Source organism: Pan troglodytes, chromosome 8 (assembly GCF_028858775.2).
Source record: "Pan troglodytes isolate AG18354 chromosome 8, NHGRI_mPanTro3-v2.0_pri, whole genome shotgun sequence".
Lineage (NCBI taxonomy): Eukaryota > Metazoa > Chordata > Mammalia > Primates > Hominidae > Pan > Pan troglodytes.
The window spans coordinates 127,054,036-127,069,106 of NC_072406.2; the positions used below are offsets into that span (position 1 = coordinate 127,054,036).

The 15,071-nt window shown below is 42.7% G+C and overlaps 1 protein-coding gene across 5 annotated transcripts in view; it reads left to right on the forward strand.

Annotated features, from left to right (window-relative positions):
* Positions 1 to 8,973: 8,973 nt before the first annotated feature.
* Positions 8,974 to 15,071, forward strand: part of TRUB1 (TruB pseudouridine synthase family member 1) — a 58,812-nt gene continuing 52,714 nt past the window's right edge. For 4 of the 5 annotated variants that reach the window (XR_008537481.2, XR_001706851.4, XM_054659928.2 and 1 more), the window contains exons 1-2: positions 9,019 to 9,364; positions 13,451 to 13,549. Coding sequence is in view for 3 of the 5 variants with exons in the window: in XM_054659928.2 (XP_054515903.1) it covers positions 9,079 to 9,364; positions 13,451 to 13,549 (385 nt within the window). In the remaining 2 variants the exon portion in view is untranslated. Of the gene's footprint in view, positions 9,365 to 13,450; positions 13,550 to 15,071 lie in introns of all 5 variants that reach the window. The other variant, XM_521611.8, reaches the window with a different exon arrangement.

Below are 15,071 nucleotides of genomic sequence, written 5' to 3' on the forward strand. Positions count from 1 at the left end.
ATAAAAATTGAATATTTGTAATTGTATATATCCGTTTAATTTGAGACTTTATTAAATGCCCTGAATGTCCCTGTATAACATTCTGTACATTGTAGAGCATCAATTATGCCCCAAGAATGAATGTTCTGAGGGCTCAGGAGTAATTACAGGGATTTCTTTATGGACTAAAAAGGAAAAAATTCTAGTACTCGTATTTTTATATATTGTAAAATATCTTCATCCTCCTAGGCCTCTGCATCCTGTTCCCTCATTTCCACCTCTTTGCCCTTTAAAATGTTCACATTTGTCTTACTCCAAACTCCTAAGTTGAGGGAGAGAGGACATGCTGTCTCTTTTTGCTTATTAATGTGAAAATGTGCTATATACTTTTTGATAGAGAGGGTTGTGTGAGCCAGCAAATGCACTGGCAGGTGGACTAGTTTTTGCTGCCAAATGAGTCAGCTGAGATAGGAACAGTAATTTATTCGAATGGACATGGGTTGACAATGCCATAAAGAGGTACTGGTATAGCTTAATGGAAGAAACTGTCAAGAAAATGTAGGTTGAGCATGGTGTGATTCAGCAAGCATCAGAGTGTCTCCATGTCCACAAGTGTCTGCCCTTCCTAATCCAGGCCACTGTCTTCTGGATTCCTCGGCAAAAATGCAAATACCCCTAGAGGAGTGACACATCAAATGATTATCAGGTGTTAATATTATGTTGAAATCACTAATATTAATTTTTTTTTTTGAGACGGAGTCTCAACCTGTTGCTCAGGTTGGAGTGCAATGGCACGATCTCGGCTCACTGCAGCCTCCACACTGGGTTCAAGCAATTCCCCTGCCTCAGCCTCCCGAGTATCTGGGATTACAGGTGCCCGCCACCACGCCCAGCTAATTTTTGTGTATTTTTAGTAGAGACAGGGTTTCACTGTGTTGGCCAGGCTGGTCTTGAACTCCTGACCTCGTGATCCTCCCACCTCAGCCTTCCAAAGTGCTGGGATTACAGGCGTGAGCCACCGTGCCCAGCCAAGATTGCTTTTTTAACAAAAGCAGAGGACATGGCGTCTTTGAGACAGAAAAAGACCTGGAATATGAACTGTTGCAGAGAGTCAGCCATGTTATGTTATCAGGACCTGATAACAATGCCCTCATTCTAGACACGATGAGTCTGTTATTGCTGTCAAGATCACATTCGCTGTTCTGGTGGCCATTTTATATTCACACAAAGCTTATATTGCACTCATGTAAGGCTCATTCTAGACTGAAATCCTCAAGACTTTTCATTTAGGTTGACTCTAACCTATATTTTCTATGACCTGATCTTGAAAATTATTTTTTAGCATTCACATGTGAGGGCCTAATGGTCCATTTCTTTAAAAATTCAGTTGCATGTGGGTTAAATGAGTTGTGCTAATCACCATGGCTGACATACGCTAAGTGCTCAGAATTTACCATTCTGGAAGGTCTTTCTGTTCTCAAATGTGCTTACTCTTTTTTCCTAGCTTCTTGTCAATGGTAAATGATGTAAACATACTTTCTATAGCTTCATCCAAGTCGATGATACTTAAATTTTTGGTCAGAACAGGGCCCCAGATGCTGCCCTGTTACACAACACCAAAAATCTCTTTTGAGTGACATTAATCCATTAAACAGCATCCTTTCCCAGTGGATATTCCATGTAATTTTTCCTACAATGCCCACATTTCATCATCTTGTTCTTAAGAATATCATTATAAACCTTACCAAATAGTTTGCTTAAGTGCAGGTAAACCATACCTGCTGATTTCCTTCACTTACCAGTCTAGTAAACTTATCAAATAAGGAACTGTGTTAGTATAACATGACTTGTTTAAAAGGAGTTCTGAGGGTAGGAACTTTTCCTTTCACATCTGGCACAGACGCTCAAAACACATTTGCAGAATTCCAAACTCTGTACTGCTAAATCCCCAACACTTTATACATAGTAGATTCTTGATAAATATTTGTGGAATTAGTAACCCATTCTGGTTTGTTATGACCGCAACTTCCTTTCTATACAACTTTTTTTATTTTGAGACAGAGTTTCACTCTCATCCCCCAGGCTGGAGTGCAATGGTGCGATCTTGGCTCACTGAAACCTCTGCCTCCCTGGTTCCAGCAATTCTCCTGCCTCAGCCTCCCAAGTAGTTGGGATTACAGGCACCCACCACCACACCTGGCTAATTTTTGTATTTTTAGTAGAGACAGGGCTTCACCATGCTGGCCAGGCTTGTCTTGAACTCCTGACGTCGTGATCTGCCAGCCTCGGCCTCCCAAAGTGCTGGGATTACAGGCATGAGCCACTAGGCCCAGCCTATACAACTATCTTATAAGGAACTTATGTTAGAATTTTGCCCACATTTATTGCTTGTGGTTCACTGAATCTGGCTTCAATTCCTTTTGAAAATTGAAATATGTACCCAATTTGTGTCTTCTGAAATTACTCCAGAGGTAATTCTTCACTTTGCTCTAAGATCTTTGGCAGTGGGTATAGCAGGCTTTGAAGGATTTGGAGGAGGCAGGGGTTCCAGTGCCAGCTTCTTTACTGTGCAGTAAAGGGTTAAGGCCATGTGTTGGTTAATATTAAGTGTCAACTTGATTGGATGGATGGATGCAAAGTATCATTTCTGGGAGTATCTGGGTGTTTCTGGGTGTGGCCAGAAAAGATTAACATTTGAGTCAGTGGACCGGGAGAAGACTCACCCTCAGAAAGACCCACCCACACTGTGGGTGGGCACCATGCAACCGGCTGCCAGCATGGCTAGAAAAAGCAGGCAGAAGAAGGTGGAAGGAGCCAACTTTCTGAGTCTCCCAGCCTTCATCTTTCTCCTGTGCTGGCTATTTCCTGCCCTCAAACATCAGACTCTATGTTCTTTGGCTTTTGGACTCTTGGACTTACACCAGTTGTTGCCAGGGGCTCTTGGGCCACTGGCCACAGACTGAAGGCTGCACTGTCAGCTTCCCTACTTTCGACATTTAGGGACTTGAACTGAGCCACTACTGGCTTCCTTGCTCCTCAGCTTGGGCCTATAGAGGGAGTTTACTTTGTGACTGTGTGAGTCACTTCTCCTTAATAAACTCCCCTTTATATATACATCTATCCTATTAGTTCTGTCCCTCTAGAGAACCCTGACTAATACAGACAGTAAGCTTGGGGTACTCAAGTTCTGCACATTTCAAAGAAATGACTGACCCTTTACTGGCTCCTGGGAGACAACCTCTGAGCCCGTGGAGTATCCTGTCTGATAAAAACATTTTCGTGTACCTAAGGCCCTGAGCTACTGCTATATCAGTTTGATCTCTAGGGGACTAGAGACTGAGTACCTAAGGTCAGTCATGGAGGCACTGTGTCTACATGACTGATCCCCAGTAAAAACTCTGGACGTCAAGGCTCAGGTGAGCTTCCCTAATTGGCAGCACTTCATACACCTTTGTCACACTTCAGTGCTGGGAGAATTAAGCACTGTGCATGTGTCAGTTGAGAGAGGATAACTGGCCTTCATCCCATGTGCTTTGCCTTTTGCTGATTTTAATTTGTATCCGTTCACTATAAGAAGCTATAACCATGAGTATCACAGCTTTTCTGAATCCTTGAGTTTTTCTAGTGCAGCCAGCCTGAGATTGGTCTTGGGAACTCCTGACATATCCACTTACTCTATGTTAGCAATGTGTCCTTGGTCATATTATCTAATCTTATTTAGTTTCAGTTTCTTCACCTATAATATGGGGATAATAATAATAACATCTCCCTTGTAGTGAAGTTCCAGCACCCAGCCTACACTTTATTTTCTCCACAAGTATAACTTGAGAATTGCTATAGAAATTATAAGAAAGTGCTATGTCAGCACATAGTGGATGCTTAGCAAAAGTCTGTTTCCCTAAGCAATCCCTTTTGTAAGTTCTCATATTTCCCCTCTCCCCCAACCCTAAGATATAATTGTTGAGACCAGGAGATGTCATCTCAGCTAGTCCAAGGAGATGTCCTCTTCCAATCTTTTCACCCTTATGGACACCATTCTCTTTTTACCAATTGTTTGCTTTTTCCATTTCCATCCAAAAATTGTTCTCTCTGATGAAGAAGACAGGAAAAGTCAGAGCTTTGTTTGGCATTTGTCTTCCATCACCTTTATCTTATTGGCCTTAAGCAGTAAATCTATCTCTTTTTCCATCTTTTTTAAAAGTTCAGTTTTGTTTTATTCTACTCTCTCTGGGATGTTTTCCTATTCCCAGATCAATTGGATGTCAGCTTTTCTGGCCTTACTCCTACATGTTTGTGATGATTCCTGGTATTAGTTTTTTTTTTTTAATCTACCCTTCCTTTTTCAAAAAAATAAAAACATATTCTTTACTTAATTTTAAGATTTATTTTGTTGCTATTACTTTTCCTAATTACAAAAGGAATGTATGGTCAAAATCAAAACATTACAGATATTTGTACTTTAGAAAGTAAAATTTTCTAGAAGCCTACCTCTAAAGATATCATATTTCCTTTAGACTCTTCAGTTCATAGCGAGTTCTTGTGCAACCAGCCACTGGTTTCTTTAATTACCTTACCATTTTCTTCCCTGTTAGGAGAATTTTCAATTGCATAACAGAAGTTATTTTTAAAAGCGTTCCAGCTCTCTCAAATTTCATTATGGAAATCATGAAAAGATGGATCATGTTCATCCTTTTCTCTGGACTTTAAAACTATGTCTTTCTCAAGTCTACACACAGGTTTGAGCATACTCAGCTTTCTCTCCCTGGTTTTCAGGAATACCTTTTCGTGCTTCTTTTTTTAAATGAAGGACTTGGACTATGCGGTCTAAAAGCACTCATCATTTGCTATTTTCTCTGATTCTACCATCCACAGAAAGCTGCACAGGTGAACAACATTTGAACAAGCCTTTGTGAAGAACAGCTTTCCCAGGCATACATGCCTGTGACAGGGATCAGAGAAGTGCCCCAGGAATGCAGCCATAGGGGAGCTAGTGACAAATTTGGAGTAGCTAATTTTTGAATCTTATTAATTAACGACCCTTTGAGGTACATGGGTGGTTGAAGGCAGCATGGAAGCTGGTCTAGAAAGGTAGAGTCTTATTATATGGCTTTAGGTGATATTATTCTCTTTGCCTCAGTTCCATATATGTAAAATGAGATAATGGAAATTGAAGCCCGGTGTGGTAAGCTACACTGGTGACTCACATCTATTATTTGATGTGTTCAGCACTCCACTTTTCTGGGAACAGGCACTAACTCGCTGTTTTAGTCAGGGTTCTTTCAAGGGACAGAACTAATAGGGTAGACGTATATGAAGGGGAGTGTATTAAGGAGTATTAACTCACAGGATCACAAGCTGAAGTCCCACAATAGGCTGTCTGCTTGGCTGAGACGCAAGGAAGCCAGTCCGAGTCCCAAAACTTCAAAAGCCGACACTGGAGCCTTCAGTCTGTGGCCAAAGATCCGAGAACACCTGGAAAACCACTGGTGTAAGCCCAAGAGCCCAAAAGCCAAAGAACATACAGTCTGATGTTTGAGGGCAGGAGGCATCCAGCACAGGAGAAAGATGAAGTCTGGAAGACTCAGCAAGTCTGCTCTTCCATCTTCTCCTGCCTGCTTTATTCTAGCTGTGCTGGCAGCTGATTAGATGGGGCCCACCCAGATGGAGGTGGGTCAGCTTCTCCCAGCCCACTGACTGAAATATTAATCTCCTTTGGCAACACCCTCACAGACACACCCAGGAGCCATAGTTTGAATCCTTCAATCCAAGCAAGTTGACCCTCAGTATTAACCATCATACCCGCCTTTATAGAAGTTTCATTCATTCATTTATTCAACAATATTTATTGGCTGGGTGCTGTGGCTCATGTCTGTAATCCCAGTACTTTGGGAGGCTGAGGGAGGCAGATCACCTGAGGTCAGGAGTTCAAGACCAGCCTGGCCAACATGGTGAAACCCCATCTGTCTCTACTAAAAATACCAAAAAACTAGCCAGGTGTGGTGGCAGGCACCTGTAATTCCAGCTACTTGGGAGGCTGAGGCAGGATAATCGCTTGAACTTGGGAGGTGGAGGTTGCAGTGAGCAGAGACTGTGCCATTGCACTCCAGCCTGGGCAACAAGAACAAAACTCCGTCTCAAAAAAACAAAACAAAACAAAACAAAACAACCCAGTACTTATTGAGTGCTATGTCTGACACTATTCTAGGCCCTGGAGATATAGCAATGAATAAAACATTCCTGTCTGCATGAAGCTGATATTCTGATAGAAGGCAACAGACATTAAAGAAAATTAGTAAAATATGTGGTATGTATTAGTCCATCTATGTTACTATAAAGGAATATCTGAGACTGGGTAATTTATAAAGAAAAGAAGCTTAATTGGCTCACAGTTCTGCAGGTTGTAGAGGAAGCATGGTGTGGGCATCTAATTCTGGTGAGGGCCTCAGGAAGCTTCCAATCATAGCAGGTGAATGGGAAGCAGGCACGTCATATGGCTGAGAGTAGGAGCAAGAGAGCAAGGGCAGGGAGGTCCCAGACTCTTAAACAACCAGCTCTCACATGAACTAACTGAGTGAGAACTCATTTGTCACCAAGGGGTTGGTGCTAAACCATTCACGAGGGGTCCACTCCTATGATCCAATCACCTACCACCAGGCCCAACCTCCAACACTGGGAATCACGTTTCAACATGAGATTTGGAGGGAACCAACATCCAAATCATATTCATGGTATGTCAGGTGAGATGTGCCATGGAAAAAAATAAAGCCAGAAAGTTAGCTAGGAAAGTGCCATGGTAGAGGGATAGAAAGAGTGAGGTATTATGTTCTGTAGGTGGTCAGGAGTGACTTCATCCAGAAGATTTTTGGAATTGGATCAAAATAGGATGGTTTAAAACAAGGATGTGGAATGAAGAGTTAGAATAAAAGGCCTGTTAGAAACAGGAAAGAGGAATAAAGACACAAGTGGGCCAGGCGTGATGGCTCGTGCCTGTAATCCCAGCACTTTGGGAGGCCGAGGCAGGCGGATCACCTGAGGTTGGGAGTTCATGACCAGCCTGACCAACATGGAGAAACCCCGTCCCTACTAAAAATACAAAATTAGCTGGGCATGGTGCCACATGCCTGTAATCCCACCTACTCAGGAGTCTGAGGCAGGAGAATCATTTGAACCCGGGAGGCAGAAGTTGCGGTAAGCTGAGATTGTGCCACTGCACTCCAGCCTGGGCAACAAGAGTGAAACTCTGTCTCAAAAAAAAAAAAAAAAAAAAAGACACAAGTGAGTAGCATAAAAGAAGGATGTGCAGCCAGAGACAGAGAACTTTCTAGGTTCTGAATAGTGTGCCAGTGTATTTCTGATAAATTGTCTCCCCCTGTGCCCCCCAAGCTGGTATGAATCAGTTTTCTGTTGACCAAAGAGCCCAAACTCATACATGTATTGGAGCAAAAAAAACCTGTGAATTCAAGGCCTGCCCAATGTGGGAGATGTTGGTTACCTTAGAAAAACAAAGCTTGGTTCTTCTGATCCCAAGAATGCCGATATAATAGCAGAGTAGCATTAATTTTGTTGTGTCCTAGCATCCCAGAAATCAAACATGCAAGAAATATACATTTCTTCATTTTCTTTAAATCAAATTAACTCTAGTCCTACACTGGGCTGATGGAAAATTCAAATATAAGCATCATATGTTACCCCTAGTTCTGCTCTCCCTCTGCATCCCTCACCCCCAGAGCCACAAGAGAAATAGGGAGGCTTGCTGATGTCCGGACAATTGGGAAAAGGCCTCTAATCTCCAAGTGCCTTGGAGTCATCCAAGTCATCATTGATCAAGCCTTGCAACCTTCCCTGCAAGTCCCTGGCTCTCTGCTTCTATGGCACAAGAATAGAGAACTCTTTCCTGAGGCTAATGGACACCATGCTCCTTTCGATGCAGTCATCCCTTCTGAAGTCACAACATCTTCCTGGAAAAATTAACATCTTGAAGCAGGGCCAGGTGTCCACTAATCTTGTGATATGCCAATCTTTTCAGTTAGCTTAGGCTTTTATAATAGACCACAAGAGTAGGTGACTTCCTTCTAGGAGTTTCAGCTTTCCACCCTGAAAAAACTCCCTCAAAGATTTTTTTTGCCTTTTAATAAATTGTTCTGCCATGTGTCCGTTGCACGAATGGGTGTAAGTTCAAATGGGACCCCATAACTGGTGATTGTGAGCAGCTAAGGGGCATCACTAAAATACTAGATATTAAAGTCCAAGAGTATGATGAGGACAAAGAGTGGTTGTAAAGAAACCTAAAAAACAATGAGGGCAAACTTTATCTGTCTCACAATAGTTATGATAGCATTTAATGTATCTGGTGCAGAAGTAGTTGTTCTCCACTCTGCCTTGTGCTGGAATCAAAACAATATTCCTCAATCTTGTTAGGGAGTGAATAACTTTTAGGGAGAAGGTCTCGAATGGAAAGTAGTTTAAAGTTTATGAATTGCAAGAATGCCTTTTGATATCTAAGCAATGTGTACTAAGGAATTCAACCCACAGAAGAGCTGATATTCAAAATCAGAATTATTAAAAATTGTAGTGGGGGCAGTGGAGGTTTGGGGAGGGTGAACAGGAGTGCATGAAGAGCATCAGAATAAGCCCAAGTAATTTACCATTGGCTTGGTTTCTTCGGGGAATTTGAAGAATTCATATTTATACGTTTTCAAATATTTATTTAAGTGCCTACAACATGTGAGGCATTTGGGAATGTCTCAGTTAACGTGGTACATAAGTTCCTTGCTCTAATAGAGCTCACATTTGGATGTCTTCTAATTCTGAACCTGAATGTAAGAGCACAATACAATCAATGAAGCAGTGAGCCCAGGAAGCCATGGATCTTCACAAGCCTCAGGAAAAGTCAACATTTAAAATTTTCTGTTTAAAGTACAAGGGCACAGCAAGCTCTTGGTCTATATGGGAAGGCCATGGACTACAATTCCCACAAGTCCTTGCGACCTCTCCGTTCTGCGCAGCTTCGCGGTATGAGGAAGAGGGTCCTGTCAGGCGCACTCTTGTTGCATCATCAGCGTGCACCTCCACGATGGAACAGGTCTGGGCTAGAAAAGTATGGCCGCTTCTGAGGCGGCGGTGGTGTCTTCGCCGTCTTTGAAAACAGACACATCCCCTGTCCTTGAAACTGCAGGAACGGTCGCAGCAATGGCTGCGACCCCGTCAGCAAGGGCTGCAGCTGCGGTGGTTGCGGCCGCGGCCAGGACCGGATCCGAAGCCAGGGTCTCCAAGGCCGCTTTAGCTACCAAGCTGCTGTCCTTGAGCGGCGTGTTCGCCGTGCACAAGCCCAAAGGGCCCACTTCAGCCGAGCTGCTGAATCGGTTGAAGGAGAAGCTGCTGGCAGGTACTGCAGCCCGGGTGGGGACCAGGCTGAGGCGGTCGCTGCGAGAGGGGAAGCACATTAGGCTTTTTGCGACGCTCGTGATTCAAGAGACAAAAGGAGGGGAAAGGGAGAATGACCATTGAATTCGCTCTGGACAGGAATCTCGGGCATCTCGGGCTTGGACTTGCCCTGGCACGAACTCTTGTAGCCTACTTGGCAGTTGTAGTTCTCAACGGGAGAAAAAAAACCCGTACTTACACAATAAAACCCAGCCCTTGGGCGTGCAGACCTGTTTTCTGTAATCTGATCGATCCCTCAGGAGGCTTTTGTTGGGTTCATGTGGATGAACCCCAAAAGGAAGTACTGGCTCTGCACCCCTAAAGTTGCATTCCTCAAAATGTATTGGAAATGCAGATATACTTCGTTAACCGAGACTTAATATAGTCGTTTTCACATTTTAATGGGCCTAACAATTACTTAGAGTCTCTTGTACAAATACAGATTCCTAATCCCTGCCCTGTCCGAGATTGTGATTCGGAGAGTTCGGGGTATTTTTAGGAAACTGCAATTCTAAATAGTTGCTCCAGGTGATTCCAGTGTAAGTAGTTTATGGACCACATTTGCGGAACACTAAATATAACTTGGCCACTAAGCTGAGAGTGTTCATTTCATTGATTCGTTTATTCACGTACACTGGGAAAATACTAGAAAAGCCTAAAGAATCACCCCGTTAATCAGCTCGGATGATTTCACACATAAAGCATCCAGGATCCTTAAGTTCATTGGACATATACAATAAGCCAGGTTTGTGCTAGCCTATAGAGACTTGAAGATGAAAGATAACTCTCTTACCTTAACTGAGCTGATAGCCTAGTAATTTCTGCACCTTGTGGTGGTAAAACTAGTTAGCTAAGTTATTCAAGGCCCTCCAGAGTTTGGCCGTATTCTGTCTCGCCATTAAACCAGTACAGGGACTTTCTTACATTGTTTAGTGTCCCATGGAAAACTTTACACTTTAAAGAAGTGCAAAAACAAATTATTCTGATGGGAATTATAACTGACAGTACAGATTTAAGTGTTTATGGGCAAATAGGTACACTCCTGCAGATGTTTAATTCCAGTATCACGACTACTCGTTCTTTTATTAAAGTTTTGCTTTGTTGCCTGAAAGTATGGGTCATACAGAGGACGTCAAAGTGAGGAATTGCATCAAGGATATGTATTGTGGTATCATCATAGTTTTTTAGTTTTCCTTCATAGAACTGCTGCTTTCCTGATTTGTTAGCTAAACTCTGGGTTTCTTTTTTTTTTTTTTTTTTTTTATCCTTAAGGTAATGATTACCATTCTTTCAGACAAGTTTCTGACAAAGCCATATTCTGGCCTTCTGGCTAATCTGCCTCTAAGAACTGAAGTTTCTTGTTGAATCTTGGTTAAAATGTTTCAAGGCTCTTGCTAGGCTAGAACCTTTAGCTAGAGACATTCTCATTATCCTCGATTTCTATATTGCTTGTGATTGGCCTATTCTGTATTTATGTTAGTTAGGCTAGGGCTTTCCAAATGTCATTGTAATTGGCTGTCAGAATTGCTTGGGAAGTTTTTTTTTTTTTTTTTGAGATGGAGTTTCGCTGTTGTTGCCCAGGCTGGAGTGCAACGGCAAGATCTCGGCTCACTGCAACCTTCGCCTCCCGGGTTCAAGTGATTCTCCTGCCTCAGCCTCCCAAGTAGCTGGGATTACAGGCATGCACCCCCCAATGCCCGGCTAATTTTGTATTTTTGATAGAGACGGGGTTTCTCCATGTTGGTCAGGCTGGTCTCGAACTCCCGACCTCAGGTGATCTGCCCACCTCAGCCTTCCAAAATGCTGGGATTACAGGCATGAGCCACCACTCCCGGCCTTGGGAAGGTTCTTAAAGATACCTACATTCTAATGCCATGTTTGACAACCATGATCAGTGGTTGTGTCCTCTAATACCATTCCTTGTCTTTCTTTGCATTGATTCCTATTATGCTACAATCTCTACTCTTTGTCTGTTGGGATCCTTCAAAGCCCTAAGTGTACCAGAATTTTATAGCTAGAAAATAATAAAAATCCACGAATACTTAGTTCAGTGGGGTGAACCAAATTCCCCACTTTATATAGTAGAGGCAGTATGTCTGTAAGTTAGAAGGAGGTATATTTGGGCACAAAGGGAAGATAGTATATTTATGGGGCCTTCTTACTCCAAGGGGTGTCAAGTTGAAAATATAAAGAGTTCCCCAAAAGGTTTCTGTTAATTTATGAGTGAGAGATCCATGATGGATTGCAAGTGACAGATCAAGGGTTTGAAACTGAGGTCTGGCCTTAGAAGTTTATGTCAAAGCAGACAACCATACCCTTCTAAGTATGATGATGTCATAATTAGGGAATGACGCCAGGGTGTTCCAGAGACCATGGTTCTGACTCAGTAGAGTGGTAATTTTGTTGGGAGGCTGAGCCACCCAGCATATCCTTTTGGCCATTTAATCTGGCTTCTGCATTTCCACTGTTGCTTTGTTTTCCCTCCTCCCTTCTCTGTCCACTCGTTTCGTTTTCTTTGCTTTATTTTCTTTCTGCTCAGTGTCAGTGTTGATAAGGAAGGTTTGATGGGCTTGGGGGCAGGTATAGATCAATATAGCAGTTCCTGCTTTTCTCTTCTTTCTCACTTGAAGTCTAATAGCCAATACTCTCTCAGTATGTTATATGCCATCATCAAAAACAATTTATATTTATCCAGAAGGAAGCACTGGCTCTGTCTCCCCAAAAGATATTTTGCATTATCTTTTTTTTTTTTTTTTTTTAAACAGGACAGGATCTCACTCTGTTGCCCAGGCTGGAATACAGTGGCACAATCTTGGCTTACTGCAACCTCTGCCTCCTGAGCTCAAGCAGTCCTCTCACCTAAGCCTCCCCGGTAGCAAGGACTATAGGTGCACACCACCATGCCCACCTAATTTTTGTATTTTATTTTGGGTAGAGACAGGGTTTCCCTGTGTTGCCCAGGGTGGTCTCAAACTTCCAGGTTCAAGTGATCCACCCATCTCGGCCTCCCAAAGTGCTGGGATTACAGGCATGAGCCACTGTGCCCGGCTCACTTTATGTTTACAACAGGAATATGAGATAAGCCGGGCTGGCATCCTCTTTTTAAAAATCTAAATGCTTAGGAAGTTAAGGTGCAACTTAATCTTAGCTGCTTTCCACATAACGTTTTGTTGAGATTCGCTTCCTTTGTTTATTTATTTTTTTTTGAGACGGAGTCTTGCTCTATCACCCAGGCTAGAGTGCAGTGGCGTGATCTTGGCTCACTGCAAACTCCGCCTCCCAGGTTCACGCCATTCTCCTGCCTCAGCCTCCTGAGTAGCTGGGACTACAGGCACCCGCCACCACGTCCGGCTAATTTTTTGTATTTTTAGTAGAGACAGTGTTTCACCATGTTAGCCAGGATGGTCTCAATCTCCTGACCTCATGATCCGCCCGCTTCGGCCTCCCAAAGTGCTGGGATTACAGGTGTGAGCCACAGCACCCGGCCTAGATTCGCTTCTTTAATGAATTGAAAATTTTGGTTAGGAGAAGGAGACAGCGAATGCAGGGAGTTTGGGAATTTAGTGTATTTAGAAGTAGCCCTGCATGAGATGTACTCGCAATGTTAGGTAGCTGGAGATAGCAGCAAAGACCATGGAAGAGATTCAGAAATGGAAATTGAGGACTTTTAAAAGTATCTTTCTATATAAAAATTAACTTCTTTTCATGGTTCTCTATCTAACAGCCCACCACTACCAAGAATTTACTAGATTTTTGCGGGTTAGCTTGGATATTTACCCACCTTTTAAAAATGCCGTTTTTCTCTTAGAGAATGAATTCTACTGTCTTGATAGCTAATTTTGGAATACTCTTTCTTTATAATTTAGGGAATGTCCATTTTAAAATCTTTTCTTTGCTAGTAATGAGGTCATAGTCTCTTAACATGTAAAGTTTGTATAATACTTTCTGTTTGTTTTGAAAATGCCATCCCCTCTTCCTCCCAAGTTTATGAAGATCCTACTTCATTTGTCTTGGTGATCACCTTTTTTCATCCCCATTTCTCTCATAGAAGCTGGAATGCCTTCTCCAGAATGGACCAAGAGGAAAAAGCAGACTTTGAAAATTGGGCATGGAGGGACTCTAGACAGCGCAGCCCGAGGAGTTCTGGGTAAGAGATATGAAAGGCAGTTAAGTGTCCACTGTCACTTAATATCAGAAAGAAACACTGGTTGAGAACAGATAGATTGACTAAAGCCTTCTATTTTTCAGTCATTTTGGAATGTTTCAGATCTACTGGATATATATAGTGCCATCTTTTAAAGAAGCCCTTAAATGGTACAAGGCCTACAAGGCTGTTAGAAATAGCTACTTTTATGTGTGGATGGGACTTTGAAAAAAGGTTTCTCTCTGTGCAGAAAAGAGTTAACATAGCAGGCCTGAAATTACTATCTTTAGAAAGGCTTGCTTGGACAGCTTGCCCTTGGCTGGTATCTGGGAACTTGGATTTTGGGAGTGTTCCCACCCTTCTCTGTCTGATAAGGCTGGTTGGCTGTGCCTCAGATGTTCTGAGAACACCAGCTTTCCTTCTAGGAATCTGGAATTTTGTTCCACTGCTAAGGCAGAGGGTGCCTGAGTGATCATCCTGTCAAATCCCCAATAAAAGCTTTGGGCACTGGGGCCGGGTGCAGTGGCTCATGCCTGTAATCAGCACTTTGGGAGGCTGAGGCACGTGGATCACGAGGTCAGGAATTCGAGACCAGCCTGACCAACATGGTGAAACCCTGTCTCTTCTAAAAATACAAAAATTGGCTGGGTGTGGTGGCATGTGCCTGTAATCCCAGCTACTTGGGAGGCTGAGGCAGAAGAATCGCTTGAACCTGGGAGGCAGAGTGTTCAGTGAGCCGAGATCGCACCACTGCACTCCAGCCTGGGCGACAGAGGGAGACTGTCTCAAAACAAAACAAAACAAAACACAGCTTTGGGCACTGAGTTTCTAATGAGCTTCCCTGAGAGAAACATTGCACATGTGTTACCGCTTTTTTTGTTGTTGGAGAAAGCAGCACGCTTGAGCATCCCCTCACAGGAGGGAGAGAGGATAAGGAAGCTTGCGCCCAGATTTCTCTGTGTCTTTTTCTCTTATGGTCCAGCTGTGTATTCTTACTACATCACTGTAAAATTCTGAGCTATATATCAATCTTCGAATGTGGGCTGGTCTTGGGGATTCCTGACAAGGCAGAAGGCTCTGTTTGTCTGCCTATCTCTAATCTAATCTCTGAGATCAACTCTCTTGAGAAGGGGAAGCTTGAGAGTAAGTCATTTTCTGCTGGAGATGTATTAGTTGACCGTTTTATTGCTTGTGAAGGAAAATTGGTAGAATTGATCGAAGGGAATAAAAATATTTTATCCTTTTTTATTCCATTTTTTTTTTTTTTTTGCACTTGGTAGAGATTCTGAAGTCCAACTTAATGGACTGCTAAAGTGTGTATACACAGGCTAGGGTATATTTTACTCTGTAACTGCATCCTTAGTCACAGAACTACCTACATACATTGGGATCCCTCTCAGTGCCCCCTTCCCCACATATGAGAAACAAACTTATGGAACAATACTTATCTTTTTACATGCTCTGGTATTTTATATTTTATTCAGTTTCATTTAGAGCAAAAATTAGGTACAAAGAAACAACAGCA